Source organism: Zootermopsis nevadensis, unplaced genomic scaffold, assembly GCF_977971745.1.
Source record: "Zootermopsis nevadensis isolate Lab colony 2312 unplaced genomic scaffold, Znev_1.0 Znev_ptg000050l, whole genome shotgun sequence".
Taxonomy (NCBI): domain Eukaryota; kingdom Metazoa; phylum Arthropoda; class Insecta; order Blattodea; family Termopsidae; genus Zootermopsis; species Zootermopsis nevadensis.
Window position 1 is genome coordinate 2,651,624 of NW_028259182.1, and position 19,613 is coordinate 2,671,236.

At 41.8% G+C, this 19,613-nt stretch overlaps 2 protein-coding genes and 1 non-coding gene across 4 annotated transcripts in view; 1 reads left to right on the plus strand and 2 right to left on the minus strand.

Annotated features, from left to right (window-relative positions):
- LOC110831603 (WD repeat, SAM and U-box domain-containing protein 1) overlaps window positions 1-19,613 on the minus strand; it is a 195,203-nt gene that overhangs the window by 134,974 nt on the left and 40,616 nt on the right. The window lies entirely within an intron of this gene.
- Window positions 1-19,613, plus strand: part of Dgk (diacyl glycerol kinase 1) — a 150,166-nt gene that overhangs the window by 52,266 nt on the left and 78,287 nt on the right. The window contains exon 2 of the mRNA XM_022067763.2: window positions 10,029-10,144. Within this exon, the coding sequence (XP_021923455.1) occupies window positions 10,081-10,144 (64 nt within the window). The 5' untranslated portion in view covers window positions 10,029-10,080. The remainder of the gene's footprint in view (window positions 1-10,028; window positions 10,145-19,613) is intronic.
- TRNAT-UGU (transfer RNA threonine (anticodon UGU)) lies at window positions 10,884-10,956 on the minus strand. The gene has a single exon. It is a non-coding gene; the product is annotated as a tRNA-Thr (tRNA).

Genomic DNA, 19,613 nt, shown 5'->3' on the forward strand with positions numbered 1-19,613 from the left:
AGACTTCGATAATTATAAAGTTTCGACAAGGGACGAGAACGAGTATGGCCGAACCTGAGGACAGGGTAACAATACTCCAACTGCTTCCGCGTCACAGAACAGAGGCCATCCTTGCACGAAAACTGGCTCGTAGATTAACCCTTTGAAGTTGAAGAAGAGTGAGAGAAGAGACTGACACTACTGTTTTAACGGGGGAGGCTAAAATTTTGATTTGCGGCTACGAAGGTTCCCAGGCAGTGTCCGCTTGTCATTCTGGTATATACGAGGCTCGTCCACAAAGTAAGTTTCCCTGGGGCCGTTTACAGAAACAAAACACAATTTCATGGAAATATTTATTGCAACAGATACAGCAAGTGTCCAGCTATTTTTCAACATATTCGCCACCGGAATTGAGACATTTGTCATACCGTGGGACCAACTTTTGAATACCTGTGTCGTAGAAGTCTGCCGCCTGGGATTGGAACCACTGTGTGACAACCATCTCCGCCTCTCTGTCATTCTCAAAACGCTGACGCTGACCGGACAGGAATTTCTTGAGGTGTAGCAAAAGATGGAAATCACTGGGAGCGAGGTCCGGGCTGTAGGGTGGATGATTAAACACCTCCCAGCTGAACTACTGCAGGAGACTTGCTGTCCGTCGAGCCGTGTGCGGCCTAGCGTTATCACTGACCGCACTTCACAGTCGGTGGGAGCTGGAATAAGAACCTCCATCGTCAACAGCTGCAACGATGCTACTGTTAGAACGCGGGAAGTGCCGTTAGTGCATGCGCCATGCTACGTCATTGCTCTATCACGTATGCACAGTCGCTTCGCGCAATATAAGGTTTGCTAGCTGTGGGACGAGTGGGAAACTTACTTTATGGACGCGCCTCGTATAAATTTGACAAAGGTAAGGCGTTTGCGTGTTCGTGCTCAATTTTTGAATTCTGGTATTAGCTTTGGAACTGCGGCGTTTAGAAAAATTCCATTATTTTGACGTGGGAGGATAATTTGGCGAGGAATTTTGATATTAACATCGTAATGCAGGGCAACGAGGAATTTGGGTACAAACTCAGCGTTTGCTCTAGGACCGAGGAAAACGACGGAAGACCTTAATCGAGTTGGAAGTTTAAAAGCCGTCTAAATATTATTTAAAAATTGAGTCCGTACCGCAAAGAAAACTCCACATTTCACCATTACAAAGATCAACTGATTAACGCTGTTTAAGAAAATAATCGATGTTTACTGTGAGACTCGTATGAAATCCATAAATTCAAAATGAAGTTACTGACATATTAAGGCTTTGACCGGGATGTTAAATCTTATGTGGTACCGCCTGATTCGACTTCTAATGGTTAAGTGAAGTGTTTTCTTCGCGGTACGGTCTGGATTTGTAAATATTATGAAGACGAGCTTCGGCTTCAAAGGGTTAACCAGCTGATTTTCGTAATGGTGAGGTGTAGTGTTTTCTTCGCGGTACGGACTGAATTCATAAATAATATTCAGACGATCTTCGGCTTCAAAGGGTTAAGGGTTGAGAGCAACATCGTTGAGTAACTGCTGTGTGAGGAAGGTCTGGTACTTGCCGGAAACGTGTGTACACTCCAACTGAGGACGTTGCAGCTTCAGGGGAATTTAGGCGCACGAGCGCAATTGGTTTATAGTAACTCCGTTACAACACTTTTGTTACACTGAGGGTGTTTCAGCACACGGCGCTGAGGAGAATATTTAGACCAAAGAGAGGAAACTGCAGGAGAATTCGTAATAAAAATTTTCATAATTTGTACGAGGTTCGAATTTCTTTCGGCTGTGAAAATTTGGTCGATGTTGACAGAATTTTTCTTCGACCAAACATCAGCTTCATGATTTATACTCCAATTATTATTACGGTCATAATTATCGAATAGAATGAGATAGACACGGAATGCAGAACTCAAGATCAATACAGTCAGATGATTTATTAAGTATGACGTTTATTGATGAGCTAAAGAAAAACCAAATTTTGAAGAACTTCAAGTTCTTATGATGGCGACTATGAAGATCGCCTTCTGGAAGATGCAACGTATGTTTTGGTATAAGTTTACCCAACACTCGCTCACCATGTGGTGCAGGATTTTCTTTTAAAATCGCATTGTATACTCGTTTATTTTTCCAAAGAACAGCCCACTTTCTTTAATAGAACCAAAAGTTTCATCACCGCGTTCAGGAACGTCCACCACCGGACTACATCCTGAGTTAGTTTCATCCAGTTCGCAGTTCGTCCAACACTTGTGTTATTTAGTACATATCCCCTTAAAATTTCTCCCGTATTACCTTTACTTTCGTAATTACGTCCCATATTTTTCCTTCTTCCTATCCTTCAAACCGTCTTCCCTCTTTCGCTTATTTTTATCATTACCTTTGGTCCCCGAGGGGCCAAGATAAGGGCAGTAATGTTGGGATCGCGGGGGTTACTCACCGCCCTGATGATGGCGGCTGTATCCGCCTGTAAACCTCTACCAGACTACGCGGTACAACAAACCAGAAGACGTTCATCTTCGTTTAGAAGGAAGTTTCACGAATCAAAAGCATAGTCGGCTGGTCACGTAGCAAGCAGCGGTAGGTAAGAGACCTCATATGAATTTACTCCAGAAGGTGAATCGCAGAAGCCACGCGCAGAATACCGAAATGCATCTTAAAGAAATATAAATTACTTGTTTATAATAGGCTGTAGTTATCGTAATGAGCGTTGGGGGTGCGTTAAAAGAAGGATAATTTTATGATCATCTCAGCGACTATGATGTCAAGGACGATTTACATTACTTACATCACTTTTGTATTGAGTATCTGAAAGTATGTGTAGCCGTGTCCCCCCCCCCCCCCCCAAAGCCACAATCCTTCATCGCATTACAAAATGTGATGTCCTGCCACCCCACTTACTGGGAGCGGGAGTCTTTCATGCTAGGTACAGGCAGAAGTGGGCTGGCATATTACAAGAGTATAAAACCGCTTATTCGATTACTTTAACCTAATTTATTTCAGGCGAGCCACTAAAAGTACCTAGTTTGTGAGAGGACACAGCTAAAAAGACAACCGGAAACTGGACGCCAGATGATTGCTGTCAATAAAAAGAATCAGCTGTAGATTGTCTTCGGCCTCTGAAACCCGAAGTTTATCAGACTAATATTTAATAAATTCTTACCGCAAAGAAAACGCAAGGAATCACCGTTGATTATGTTCCAAGGAATAATCGCTGTTTATTCTAGAAATGTGAAACTCTGTGGCCAAAATGTAGAGTTATTCAACGTTACATTACAGTTATTGTCTTATGTCTAGGTGGTAAATTTTTTTTTTTTTAAGTTAAGTACTTTAGGTTGGATGGTTTTGTAATTTATGAGTTGGTTGATTTTGAGTGGGATTTTTTTTGTGTGTCTTATTGTTTTTGTTGTGTCTTTTTTTATTGTTTTGTTCTGTCTCTGTGTTGATGTATCTCATTGTTTGTTGTGTCTTATTGTTTTTGTTGTGTCATTGTTTTGTTTTGTTCTGTCTCATTGTGTTGATGTATCTCATTGTTCTGTTGTGTCTCATTTTTTGGATCTTATTGTAGGTCACTGCCACCGGGTATAAACCCATTTGCAGTCAATAATAAATAGTATAAACCGTGTGTTACGTACAGTTATCATTGCGGTTTAAATTCTTAAATGAATGTTGTAGTAAACACAAATATTATGAAAAAAATTTATCACGTAATGGAGCGAAGGTTCGAAGATCTGAAATCACATGCACCTAATCGCCTTTAATCTGATTTAAACAGAACACATAAAACCGATTTACCTAATTGCCTACCGAACATCTCGGTATAGACTGGTCGTCACTCCTGCTTCGCATTATAGAAGCCTCGACTTCGAATCTTAGCGTAGAGAATATTTACTTTGATATATTCATCGTTTTTGCTGAACGCTGCCAGACAGGCACTATAATAGTACGTCTATGTTAAAACATGACACGAACACTTCCTTCTAAATCAGTGATTATCAAACTTACGGGTCACGACCCATTATGACGTCGCCAAGAACATATTGATGCCCCGCAAAATTTTATAAAATTAACTGATTATTCAAAAACGCAAACTTACAAACGTGGAAGCGATAAGAAAACTGCAGTCAGTATCGAGACTGCCATGAAAAATTCCGTTTTGGCTGCTTAACGTTCCCGCAACTTCGTTTCAACGAGAAAGCCGCGTGGCATTACGGTCCTGGCACGTATGAACCGGCGGCCTGTCATAATACAGCCTATCTTGGTTTAAACACAAGTTAAGGCTATCCCAGGGGCATTATATATGAGTGCTAGGTAGCAATCCCTAGCACGGGCGGAAGAACGCAGCATGAGGTGGCGAGGTCACAGCAGAGTAACCTTACGTACCACATGTCACGTGTCGAAAGAATCGCCAAGAGATTACCATAGGACAACACTCCTTCTAGACAAGCACTAAGCATTGATTCGAAGTATCATGAAATAGCGGTGGTACTATAGATTTCTGACGTCAGATACTACCCCCCCCCCACCCTCCAACATTATTTAATTATCAAACTGTGAGTGGAAGCTTCTGGTCAGCTGACCTCAGAGATTCAGTTACAAACAACTGCCTCTTCTCCCGACCAGCTTTGTCAACAAGAGATTTTATGAGAGATGCTTTGCTGATTACCTATGCAACAGTACATAATGCACTTTAAATAGATTAAAATGTAAAGAAACGTGTATTCAAAATACAAGAGATTGGAGGAATCAAGTACACAGTTTAAGTCTCGTTTTGTCAAGAAACGATCAATTAAATTATCTTTGACTATTTCTGGTTCTGCAGGTCTCAAATGAGCAGGAACGGGGAAAAAAATTCTTCCTGTAACTTCAAACAACCCCCTTCAGTCTCAAAACACCACATTAATCCAGATCAAAAGGGCAATGTTTCTAAGTGATGTATCTCGTGAATAGTATCGAAAGGGTTGAATTTGCATACTGAGTACCAGAACATGATTATAACGTGTCTAAAATTGCTCGTTGATCTCGTAATGCGCGTTAATAGTTTAATTTCATACAGCAGGAGCAAAAAGTCTGGGCCGCCTCCAACCACACACACACTCCGCGCCACCCATCACTTCAGTTCATTACCCACAAGCCAATGCGTCATTCTTCCCCCAACATGATCAGAAACACGACGCAGATAGGCATAAAATTTCAGTGTTTGAAACTATGTGTTCTCACATAATACAGTTAGTTAGTGAACAGTGAAATTAAGCTACAGCTTCAGCAATCGATCTGTGATTCGCAGCTTGTATCTGGGGTTTAGTTTATTTGTTCTTTTGTTTTATACGTAATACGTAGATCTGGGCACAATTGCATGTTTTTAAATTGGCGACAGTTCCCTCTTCTGTCGTTCTGTCGAGACGTCAACAATAGAACACGTACTGAATGACTTAATTATTATTATTATTTAGTGTTCTGTCTGACGACAGGTCCATATGAACAGGATCCTTCCATCCTTTTCTCGGACTGGGACCTGTTCATATACGTTCTTGGCAGATGATCCAGAAGTGGTTTGCCATTGCCTTCTTCTGTGTGTGAATGGAGTAATTGTTGGGATGCCACGGAGGAAACCTCCGTGTTGCCTAGACCACGGCCTTGCCCAACACAAGTTATAAATTCGGGCACCGCCGGGAATCGAACCCGAGACCCCATACGCTTATGTAAATAAACATCTACAGCGTAATTCAGGCAAATATGATCTGTGACTTTGCAAAAAAAATTTGTGTTTTGGCTGTTGGCAGCTCTGGTGAATTATTACGTCTGCCTGTCTTCCTGCTAAATTTCCTTAGAAATATGGATTTAAATATGTTTATTAAATCTGAATATTTGGTTTTTATTTAGCTCGTATATTTAACTTACAGAGCAAATACATGTGATATTAGTAATTTAACATCGCTACTGGACACTAGTATTAATGACCATCTGTAAATTTGGCTAAAAATGCGTGGTTTATCCAAACCCAGTCTCTGAAGCCAGCAGAGTCATAGAATTTTGAAATGAAAATCAGGATTCCACGTAATCTGATCACCCCTTGCGAAGGTAATATGAGCACAGTTTATCACTGGGATTTTATCTTTAACGACTCTAATACAAATCTGAGTTGAGTCACTGTTATGATTGTATGATTGTTTGCGATTAAAAATGGAAGAATGGTATTTGGAATATCAGAAAGAAAATACATGCAAAATATGGTTTGTCTTTTTTTTTTGTTGGGAAAATAAAGCATGTACGTATCTCAATTTGTATCTTTCATGTTACTGCGCGAGTAAAAATTATGTTGCGGTGATTTTGTAAGAGATCATCATATTTCCCACAACCAGGAGTAATGTGAACATAATGACAGGGAAATCTGTTCTTGATTGTATATTATTCACTATTTAAGTTCCTATATGACACGCCACGGTGGTCTAGCGGTCAGAACGCTGGGCTTGTAATCCTGGGGTCTCGGGTTCGATTCCCGGCGGTGACCGAATTTATAACCTGTGTTGGGCAAGGCTGTGGTCTAGGCAACACGGAGTTTTCCTCCGTGGCATCCCAACAATTACTCCATTCACACACAGAAGAAGGCAATGGCAAACCACTTCTGGATCATCTGCCAAGAACGTATATGAACAGGTCCCAGTCCGAGAAAAGGATGGAAGGATCCTGTTCATATGGACCTGTCGTCAGACAGAACACTAAATAAATAATAAGATGAGGTGGTCTAGCGGTTAGAACGCTGGCCTTGTAATACTGGGGTCTCGGGTTCGATGCCCGAATTTATAACTTGTGTTGGGCAAGGCCGTGGTCTAGGCAACACGGAGTTTTCCTCCGTGGCATCCCAACAATTACTCCATTCACACACAGAAGAAGGCAATGGCAAACCACTTCTGGATCATCTGCCAAGAACGTATATGAACAGGTCCCAGTCCGAGAAAAGGATGGAAGGATCCTGTTCATATGGACCTGTCGTCAGACAGAACACTAAATAAATAATAAGATGAGGTGGTCTAGCGGTTAGAACGCTGGCCTTGTAATACTGGGGTCTCGGGTTCGATGCCCGAATTTATAACTTGTGTTGGGCAAGGCCGTGGTCTAGGCAACACGGAGTTTTCCTCCGTGGCATCCCAACAATTACTCCATTCACACACAGAAGAAGGCAATGGCAAACCACTTCTGGATCATCTGCCAAGAACGTATATGAACAGGTCCCAGTCCGAGAAAAGGATGGAAGGATCCTGTTCATATGGACCTGTCGTCAGACAGAACACTAAATAAATAAATAAATAATGACACACTGATACTGGAAACAGCTAAATAACTCAGGTGAATGGACTTGTTATCTGCATATTTCTATCTGAACTAAAAGTGTACTTTTTCAAACAAACATATCCTTAACTGTGCTCATATTTGCCGCACAATATATATTAGAAAACATATGGCCCTCTTCAATTACGCTGCAGGTGTACAATCCATCGGCTAGAGGATTTAAATAAAAGTTTTTGTGGTACGGGCATGAACCTTAAATACACCACTGGAACAAAGTAATGTTTTCGGAATTCCTCTGACCGGTTTCGAAGCGGGTACATCACAAAGCAAGCGCTTTCCAACTGAGATAACATTACTCATCTATTTATTTGTGATTCGTAAATGCAACACATTTGGCGCCCAGTTAGAAAACCTCGGAAACCAAATTAATTTCATATTCCTGCGTTTAAGGGCCCATTATGTAAAATTAACTTTCTGAGTTACTCTCTTTTGGCGTCCTGCAACCGAATGCTTGTCAATCTAACACGCGAGTCATTACTCCCGTCCGTCGCTTTGGTTCGGTGATTCGTAACACGTCTCAGGATGATTCACTTTGGCTTCCCAGGCGGCAGCAGCAGCAGCAGCAGCAGCGAGCGAGCCATTTTGATTCCCCCACGACCCCTCCCAAACCAAATAACGAGCGTTCCCTTTACCATAGTTTTTTAAATCCGGTCTCATTACTCATTCAATTCAGAAACTGTGGGCATTTAACAAAGTTTTGCGTTCTCATTACAACGATTTTCACAACCTAAATTCTCTATTGTTCGGCTTGAACAAAATGGTTAACAACTTTTTACATGGACCATCTGAAGTACAATGCTCCATACTTACGCCACATGTTTTAACATTTACTAACATTGTATTTTGTCCACAAAGCATTTATGGGTTTCTTATGATTCCCAAAATAAACACAGGTAACTTACGCTTTTAATCTAAAATGTATATTTCTGGCTTCAAAAGGTTAACAACGCAAGTTTTAAAGTTAAAACTTAATTATTCTACAACAAAAGTACTCTGACATTCACTTGTAACTTAAGCTTACACGGAAAGGATGAGAAAAATAAAATACGCGTCTTATTACAAGTTCAGTGAGTAAGGACGGACGAAACTTTAAAAAGAAATCGAATTTCAAGTATTACTCACCGGCATGAGAACCGCACAACCAGTTTCAGGACGTACAAAGGAAGTATAAGACGAAGGAAAGGAGGTGAACGACAAAGAAGATTAAAGAGCAACATAACGAAGGAGATCAGAGAATGATGATATAGTTGCGTCATATTGTGATACCATATATTAATTATTCGGTTTTTGGTCCGTCTAATCACAATTCAAATTTAAAAATTTAAAATTTACAATTAAGATAATTAAAATATAATTTGATGTTCCTCATCGAACAATCGATTTACATTTGGAACATCTTTTTACAACATGTTTCGGTTTCTATATAAACCATCTTCAGGTGTAAAAGTTAAAATTATAAACTTAAAACCTAATTACAATACGGATACGTTAGTGCTTCCAGACACATCAAGATGTATCTACACTCTCATCTTTGGCCGATGTAGAACATCAAAAACATTCACTCCAATATGAAAAAATGAATCTAGAAGTGAACATCACCAAAAAATTGCATATCAGAAATTGTAATTAGATTTTAAGTTTATAATTTTAACTTTTACACCTGAAGACGGACCAAAAACAGAATAATTAAGAGATCAGAGAAGGAAAACATGGAAGAAATTATTTATGTACAAAAATCAACGACCGAGGTTCGATCCCCGACGGGGACAGAGGATTTTCCTCTACCATCTGCGTCCAGACCGGCTCTGGGGCTCACTAAGCCTCCTGTGCCACGGGTACCGGCGTCCTTTCCCGCGGTTACAGCAAGGCCAGGGGGGGGGGGTCACTCTGACCACTCACCCCTATACAGTACCGACGCTGAGAATAACTAGGAGCTACACCCCCCCTGAGCGCCTATACAGCGCGCAGAGGGATAGCTTTACTTTTTATCCTATTCAGAAACACAGCCCTTAACCTTAGGGCGCTCATTCAAGTTTTTTTTAAAGAAACACTTTCCAATTTCTATCCACAGATCTACAGTTACCGGACGTTTCCGTGGGTCAAGGAATGGTGTGTTGTGCCACGTGGGCAGACTGGCTGGGTGACATTTCGAGTAGGTCTTTTATTTTTTGGAATATAGAGAACCACATGCATTTGACACGCACTGTTAGCCGAACAAATGAATAATAACCACCTCGTTGAAATCAGATTCCTGGCAACTCTCACGCCCATTACTATGCTCACGAGAGCCTGCCACTGAACCACGAAGTCCACACCCTCAACCCACCCTTTTAAGTTTCAATTCAACATTATCTTCCCTTCCAAGTGATATTTTCTCTTTCAGAATTCCCCCCATTGTTCGCTCCCTACCGTTTCAGTGTAGGTTCCATGTCCTAGTTTATACTTTATTTGCTTTGGATTGTATTCGCTTTCCCTAAAAATGTCTTCGAAATCGCTGCTTCTCTACGAACGAATTTTCCTTCGTCTTCAGCTAAAAAAATAGGAGACATCTATTCTACTCGATCCGGCAGACCGAGCTATTCGAAACCTGCGGACAACAGAATTCCTCAGTAAACCTAAAGGTCGCGTATTTCTCAATGAAGACAGAAAACAGATGAAAAACCAATACTTTCTCTTTTTAGGTGATGGCGTCACTGAGCGGAGGAAGTGACGCGGTTTGACGTCATCAGTACTATGACGCTTCACTGGGATAAATTGTCACCAGGAGAATTTCAGCAGCTTCAAGACTTTGCGGCCTGTAAGTGTCTCCTCTCAAACATAATTATAATGCTTCTTAATTTTTATAATCGCAGGTGTTGACAATTTGACGGGACAGTTCTTCTAACGTTAAGAATGCTCTTTATGGCCAAAATTAGTTATTCAGGTCTATAAAAGACGAAAGTAAGCATAAAAGTTATGATTATAGCATAGCTGACGTAGATGTTTATAATCCACACGTATAAAAACATTTAAACAGCTTATTATTTTATTTAGTGTTCTGTCTGGCGACAGGTCCATATGAACAGGATCCTTCCATCCTTTTCTCGGACTGGGACCTGTTCATATACGTTCTTGGCAGATGATCCAGAAGTGGTTTGCCATTGCCTTCTTCTGTGTGTGAATGGAGTAATTGTTGGGATGCCACGGAGGAAAACTCCGTGTTGCCTAGACCACGGCCTTGCCCAACACAAGTTATAAATTCGGGCACCGCAGGGAATCGAACCCGAGACCCCAGGATTACAAGGCCAGCGTTCTAACCGCTAGACCACCTCATCTTATTATTATTTAGTGTTCTGTCTGACGACAGGTCCATATGAACAGGATCCTTCCATCCTTTTCTCGGACTGGGACCTGTTCATATACGTTCTTGGCAGATGATCCAGAAGTGGTTTGCCATTGCCTTCTTCTGTGTGTGAATGGAGTAATTGTTGGGATGCCACGGAGGAAAACTCCGTGTTGCCTAGACCACTGCCTTGCCCAACACAAGTTATAAACTCGGGCACCGCCGGGAATCGAACCCGAGACCCCTGGATTACAAGGCCAGCGTTCTAACCGCTAGACCACCGTGCCTACTTAAACAGCTTATCTAAGCTAAATATTGCCCAAGTCTGCAGCGAAAAAGTATTTAAATCAGTTCAAAAACTTTGTTTTTAAAAATCTTAACACTTTTCATTTTGCAGATATCTGTATTCATTTGTTTTCTGTATCATTTTCAAAGTGCAGAGTTCTTTTGTGCTCACTCTGTACATGCCAAACACCTCATCCACTAGAAAGTACGGCCAAAATGACGTAAAGTTTAACAGCGCCTTACATTCTCAGTAAAACAGAAATGCTAGCTGAGTTACGTATTCTCTTAATTTACATCTTAATCCAAATAGAATGCTAATAATGGCCGGAAGTGAAGTATGTGGCTGTTAACTTCTCTCAAAGACGGAAATTCCTCGAAAAGAATATCTTATTCTTCATAAAACTAAATAACTGCCATCATCTTCATTGAAATTAACTTTATAGGAAACTTAAAACTTTAAACGTCCCATCACAGACTTCCAGCACCCAAAACACGGTCACCTTTCGACTTCTTCATTGTAAAGGCAATGGGAATACGAACCACGGTATGGCTGGACCACAAACCATTTACAGAAAGCGGTTTTCATCCTCCTACAGTGATTACTCCCACAGGCCTGTGACGTGCGCTACAAAGTAAACACAGATTCTGGTTTGGAGGACAATGATACATCTCGAGAGAACGAACGAGCTGGATCCAATTCGTTGACGCACTCGCTTCAAAACGGAAGGAAAGTTGCAACGCGACTGACGGCTTGTCAAAATGTCTCTACGTACGACAGACCTTGAAGTGCCCAATTGTATAGAGCGGCCGAGAAGTTTCCTTACCTCTAATTACACTAACTAACTTGATGACTTACGGAACCCGAATTAACCAAAGCTCTCCACGGGACCCTGTCCTGGGCCAACAAAATCCAGTATCCTTCCACTCCTATCTCCCATAGATCCCGCCTGAGATTATCCTCCCATCTACGTCTAGGTCTTCCCAGAGGTCTCTTCCCCTCAGGCTTCCAAAATAGTGGACCCAACCAACCAGATGGCTTACGGAACTCGAAGGTTCATCACCGAATTAACCAAAGCCCTCCACCGGACCCTGTCCTGGGCCAACAAAATCCAGTCTCCTTCAACTCCTATCTCCCATAGATCCCGCCTGAGATTATCCTCCCGTCTACGTCTAGGTCTCCCCAGAGGTCTCTTCCCCTCAGGCTTCCCAAATAGTGGACCCAACCAACCAGATGGCTTAGGGAACCCGAAGGTTCATCACTGAACTAACCAAAGCCCTCCACCGGACCCTGTCCTGGGCCAACAAAATCCAGTATCCTTCCACTCCTATCTCCCATAGATCCAGCCTGAGATTATCCTCACATCTACGTCTAGGTCTTCCCAGAGGTCTCTTCCCCTCAGGTTTCCCAACCAATACCCGGTGCACACCTCTTGTCCCATCCATGCGCGCTACATGCCCAGCCCATCTCATTCTTCTCGACTTAATCACCCTGACAATATTGGGGGAGGAGTACAGATTTTTAAGCTCGTCATTATGCAGTTTTCTCCACGCCCCATCGTCTTCTCTCCTAGGCCCAAATATCCTCCTCAAACACCTGCAATCTGTGTTTCTCCCTCTGAGTGAGAGACCATGTTTCGCACCCATACAAAACAACAGACAAGATTATTGTTTTGTATACTTTAATTTTCAGGTTCTTAGAAATCAGACGGGAAGACAAAATATTTTGGACTGAGAAGTAGCAAGCATTTCCGGAATTTAGTCTCCTCCTAACTTCCTCGTGAGTGTCATTTTGATTTGTTATTATCGTTCCCAAATATTTGAACTTTGTAACCCTTTCAAAGGATTTATTAGCCACCCTAAGATAATTCTGCCCGCCTGTCTTCTGACGACGAGATACTACCATGTACTTAGTTTTTTTCTGAATTTACTTCCAGCCCCACCTGTCTACTAGCCTCTAGTAAAACTTCTGTGTTCCTCTTTATTGTATTCATATCGTCCCCCAATAAATTAACATCATCAGCATTTGCCAATAGCTGATGTGTCCCATTCAATTGCAAACCCTCCTGCCTATCGTGGACTTTCCTGATGGAATATTCTAGCACAAAGTTAAAGAGCAAGGGAGACAAAGCATCTCCTCGTTTCAGACCGTCACCCCTAATTACACAATTTAGATAAATTTAAAATTATCTTGTTCAGAATTCCATATCGTGGTACACGTACAACGGGAATAATTATCACGGAACGCAAACTTTAATTTCCTGTCACGAGTGACTCCTCAGAAGTTAATGTTTAAGGATTGAAATCGTGAAGAAAACATGTAATTAAAGGAGACGGTTTTTAGAATATCAGAGGCATAATTATAATTTCGTTTTCTTCCGGGGGCTTCCCCGGTTTCTCCGTGGCATCCCAACAATTACTCCATTCACACACAGACGAAGGCAATGGCAAACCACTTCTGGATTACAAGGCCAGCGTTCTAACCGCTAGACCACCTCATCTTATTATTATTTAGTGTTCTGTCTGACGACAGGTCCATATGAACAGGATCCTTCCATCCTTTTCTCGGACTGGGACCTGTTCATATACGTTCTTGGCAGATGATCCAGAAGTGGTTTGCCATTGCCTTCTTCTGTGTGTGAATGGAGTAATTGTTGGGATGCCACGGAGGAAAACTCCGTGCTGCCTAGACCACGGCCTTGCCTAACACAAGTTATAAATTCGGGCACCGCCGGGAATCGAACCCGGGACCCCAGGATTACAAGCCCAGCGTGTGTGATATTACAGTTATGAAAATCCCGTCAAAGGAGCTACGAAAGGCCATTTTATGTGATGTACTGCTGAGCAGCGTTACGTTCAGGGGCTTCGCACATCACGTCTGGTTTTTATGAACACGTTTTCCCCCTATATATTGTAACATCAAGCAATAAAATATCTCTACGCCATCCGCAGCTGGTACTTCTGTATCGGGAATGTCTTTGTTGGGTTTGCAATGGACTGAGGACAACCGCGAACAAACTCCCCCTTCCTTATTCCAAGAAACTCGTAATGAAAAGCTAATAATTTTTATTCTTCGTAAAATATTAGGGTATGTAGCAAGCTCGGTGTGAAAATAAATTCATACAAATTTTTACCTGACAACACTGAGGAGACAATACAACTTTGCAGATCGAGGGGCGGATAGAAGATAATATTAAAATTGATCTCACGATCAAAATTATGGACGGGATTCAAATGGATATGAATTTAAGAGTACAGTGGTGGGTTGTTGTGAATATGGTAACAAACCTTGGAGTTCCATAAAATGAGACATTTCTTGATCAACAGGCCTATTAGCTTCTCAAGGTAGATGGTTCGGTGGATATAATTTGGCTGTAAAACACGGTGTGTCCTATATATCAGGAAATATCTTGTGTAACTCGGTATCTGTGAAAGAAAGAAGTTTCTGAGGCCCACGGCGGCTACCGTCAGATGTTCTAGACCTTGTTTATAGCGGTGCTAATGTCTCGGCGAGTTACGACGTCTTATCGGCAGCAGGGGGGGAGGTAGTCGAGGGAAACTATTTCAGTCCAGATGGAATTTATGATCCCGCAAGGGGCTGAGGGTGAACTGCGAATTCTGCTCGTGTACGAACGCAACCCAGGACGTCAAATATGAAACAGAGGTCAAGAGTTGCACTACGTGAAGAAAGTAATTTTATATAGTTCAGACACACTACAGGCTCCTGCAAAAGAATCAAATCCTGTATGTGCACAATATGTATGTCTAGAAGATATCTGTCTTCTGGGTTGTTGCGCTGTGTAGTTTGGTTGATTTTAACCAACGTTTCAGAGGTCATACTGCCTCCGTCATCAGGGCGATGAGTATGAAGATTTCTGTCTTCTGGGTTGTTGCGCTGTGTAGTCTGGTCGATGTTTACCAACGTTTCATAGGTCATACTGCCTCCATCATCAGGGCGATGAGTATGAAGATTTCTGTCTTCTGGGTTGTTGCGCTGTGTAGTTTGGTTGATTTTAACCAACGTTTCAGAGGTCATACTGCCTCCGTCATCAGAGTATGAAGATTTCTGTCTTATGGGTTGTTGCGCTGTGTAGTCTGGTCGATGTTAACCAACGTTTCAGAGGTCATACTGCCTCCGTCATCAGGGCGATGAGTATGAAGATTTCTGTCTTCTGGGTTGTTGTCCTGTGTAGTCTGGTCGATGTTAACCAACGTTTCAGAGGTCATACTGCCTCCGTCATCAGGGCGATGAGTATGAAGATTTCTGTCTTCTGGGTTGTTGCGCTGTGTAGTCTGGTCGATGTTTACCAACATTTCAGAGGTCATACTGCCTCCGTCATCAGAGTATGAAGATTTCTGTCTTCTGGGTTGTTGCGCTGTGTAGTTTGGTTGATGTTAACCAACGTTTCAGAGGTTATCCGAAAGTCATTTCTTCAATCGCATATTTCTGCCGTTCTGTTGGAACCCGAGTGACCATATTCATGACAGTATGAGGTCAAGAACAGGTCAACGTCACCTCAAGATCACGATAAGATCAGTCTCTGGTTTTCCGAATTGAGAGGCCTTTGAATTTTGAAAGTAATTTGGGGATTTTAGCCATACACTACCACGCTGGCCAGTGCGGGTTGGAAACGGACAAACATCAATGCCTTGACTGGGACTCGAAACCAGGCACACGAGGACCATGCCTCAGCTAATAGAGGCCATTAAATATTTCAAGGTCATTAGGCAGTCATTTTTTCAAAATACATATCTCTGCTGATCTGTAAGCATGCGAGTGTCCATATTAATATCAGTTTGATGTCATGGATAGATAATAAAACTTCGCATACCGTATAGTGTATTAGAATATAGAGTAAACAAACCAACAACTATTAACACTATAATAAACACTATTGCCATACGCGTTTCTACCTCTTGATGATGACCTCTTAAGGTCGAAACGCATATGGCAATAATGTCTATTATAGTGTTAATAGTTGTTGGTTTGTTTACTCTATATGGATAGATCAACTTCACCTCAAGTTCGTGAAAATATCAGTCCGAGGGTTTGAGGAATATTGAATCAAAACCTCACGAAAGTGCACAGACTCTCTTGTGTAGATTACTGGCATTTTTTCCTAGAATATTTTTCGCAAATTAATTCCCCTTTCGGCTGTAGTTTCCCACTAGCGTGCCTCCTAATGAAATTAGTTATGTCGTTGCGAATTCTACTGCGTTCCCCGTGTTACTGAGGACAAGACTTCTCTCCACTGTAACGTAAAGAGACGACGTTACACGGCATCTTGTTTGCTCTGCACACTTGGACCATTTCCAACGCTATTACCCTACTTAAGAGAGAGTACACACATACACTGGCCCATTTACAGCGATAAACGTGTTGCTTATGTGACAACGTTTACTTGATCCCAAGTACCTCAACGTAATTATAATGTGTATGACTGTAATAACCTCTGTCATTTGTTCTTGAAATTCTACTATCGGGATGCATTTCCTTCGAGGCATTTTACTACATTTAAATACATCTTCAGACCTGCATTCTCCATTACCTCGTTCCTTTATCACATTCACTGTCCCTTTAATTTCAATTTTTAACTCTTTCTAATCCGCTTTGACTTTCATTCAGAGAGGAAGCCAAAAGCTATAAAGTCTTCATAATTTCAGATGCATTTTTTTTAGTTCTGATTCTGGGGCGAAATGAGTCATTAATTTAAAAACTGACACTTTCTTTTAGTATATAACCGAAGAAGGCCACGGTGGTCTAGCGGTTAGAACGCTGGCCTTGTAATCCTGGGGTCTCGGGTTCGATTCCCGGCGGTGCCCGAATTTATAACTTGTGTTGGGCAAGGCCGTGGTCTAGGCAACACGGAGTTTTCCTCCGTGGCATCCCAACAATTACTCTATTCACACACAGAAGAAGGCAATGGCAAACCACTTCTGGATCATCTGCCAAGAACGTATATGAACAGGTCCCAGTCCGAGAAAAGGATGGAAGGATCCTGTTCATATGGACCTGTCGTCAGACAGAACACTAAATAATAATAAGATGAGGTGGTCTAGCGGTTAGAACGCTGGCCTTGTAATCCTGGGGTCTCGGGTTCGATTCCCGGCGGTGCCCGAATTTATAACTTGTGTTGGGCAAGGCCGTCGTCTAGGCAACACGGAGTTTTCCTCCGTGGCATCCCAACAATTACTCCATTCACACACAGAAGAAGGCAATGGCAAACCACTTCTGGATCATCTGCCAAGAACGTATATGAACAGGTCCCAGTCCGAGAAAAGGATGGAAGGATCCTGTTCATATGGACCTGTCGTCAGACAGAACACTAAATAATAATAATATGAGGTGGTCTAGCGGTTAGAACTCTGGCCTTGTAATCCTGGGGTCTCGGGTTCGATTCCCGGCGGTGCCCGAATTTATAACTTGTGTTGGGCAAGGCCGTGGTCTAGGCAACACGGAGTTTTCCTCCGTGGCATCCCAACAATTACTCCATTCACACACAGAAGAAGGCAATGGCAAACCACTTCTGGATCATCTGCCAAGAACGTATATGAACAGGTCCCAGTCCGAGAAAAGGATGGAAGGATCCTGTTCATATGGACCTGTCGTCAGACAGAACACTAAATAATAATAATATGAGGTGGTCTAGCGGTTAGAACTCTGGCCTTGTAATCCTGGGGTCTCGGGTTCGATTCCCGGCGGTGCCCGAATTTATAACTTGTGTTGGGCAAGGCCGTGGTCTAGGCAACACGGAGTTTTCCTCCGTGGCATCCCAACAATTACTCCATTCACACACAGAAGAAGGCAATGGCAAACCACTTCTGGATCATCTGCCAAGAACGTATATGAACAGGTCCCAGTCCGAGAAAAGGATGGAAGGATCCTGTTCATATGGACCTGTCGTCAGACAGAACACCAAATAAATAATATAAAATAACCGAAGAAAGAATTACAAGCATGGCGAGGAACGGAGAACTGCATTGTGGGAACAATTATGTAACGGAAAGATTTACAGGTTCAGTATCGAACACAAAGAGTTAAAAAAAAAATTGATGTTACGTAAGAATCTGTTTCAGAAGTAATACTAAACTATAAAAATGTCACATATCTATTGTGATATAAATCACCATTGTGAAGTAGGAATAAACAGGTTGATCTAGGATGCAGTTAAAACTTCAAAGGGTATTATTACAATAGTTTTCACTCGCCATGACGTACCATGCACATAAAATGTGGTGTAGCTAAGGGACCTAGGAAACAAAATATTTTAGGAACGGTATTTGTACGTTCAGCAAAAGACTAAAGTAAGAACCTTGACTTATTTTTAACATATAAGGTTCCAGCAACAAATTAACAAATAATTTCATGGATCTGTTTCCAAGTTGCTTCGGGCCGGTCGCGATCCGCAGGCCAACAGTTGGTCTCCGCTGCCATAGCAGAAAAGACGTCGTTAAATACGCCAAGAAACTATGCTATTTTTATTAGTTAAAGAATTTCTTCAATACGTCTCTACATCAACACAACGACAGAAGATAATACATTTACGCCTTGAGCAGGATTCGAACCCCTATACCAGTGTGCGTCTCTGAGACCAAACGGGCACCCATGAGCAGATCTTCCACGCCCTGTTCATAATCGGACATAGTTCATTTTTGACTAAAATCTCCAGACACACATTAAACGTTCCATTTTCCAGCAGCAGCTTCGGTTTAAAATAGAAGGAAGTCGTTTTCGTTCAAAGACTTTCCAACGACTAAGAATGCAGCGTTATTACATCAGCAAATAAAAATTGTCCTTTAAAAAAATAAAATCAATTAACAACACAGAGAGGGAAGAAGAATACAAATTTTGCACGGCGTTCACCATTTTAATTTAAATTGTCTGACTAAATTTAATTTCGGATACTGAAACACCTAGAGACCACATGATCATAAGCGAACATTCAAAGGGACAGACTCTCTTAAGTTGAATCCAGTGGAATGTTAACGAGGTATACAGGAATACATTCAAATCTTAAAGAACCCCCATTTTGCTTTTGAATAACAAGGGGAAAAAAATGTTGTAAATTCAAGCAAAGTTATTACTATCATATATCAACTGTGGGTTTACGGAGTGTCTAAATGTGCTGCTGTTTAATAACACTAATGTGCTACAATAAACTCCCCCATTTTTCGATCCTGCCAGTGTCTGTTGTATATCGCATCAAGTCCGGAAACCACCTACACTGTTCCGATGTCCTTGTGACCTGTGGCCTGCATATTCTTCAAAGGCAGTCATCATCACCCTCACGACAAGAACCTTGAGGGGGGAAAATTAAAGACTGTCGCAATATGAGTGTCCACAAAGTTGGCATTAAGTCAGAAGCTTGTGTATGAAGATGGCAGACCGACTTAAATAACCATCTGCACAAATACATTTTAATGCTTACATTAAAACATCATTCTTAGTCACCTAGATATTTTGTTCTTCCTTTTATATTTCTAAGTGGCATCAAAGGTACACTGTATGTTTAGTATAATGTATTTGTAAGACTTGAGGTTCTCACAGCGGTGAATATGAAGATTTCCGTCTTCTGGGTTGTTGCGCCATGTAGTCTGGTCGATGTATACCAATGTTTCGGAGGCCATACTGCCTCCGTCATCAGGGCGATGACGGAGGCAG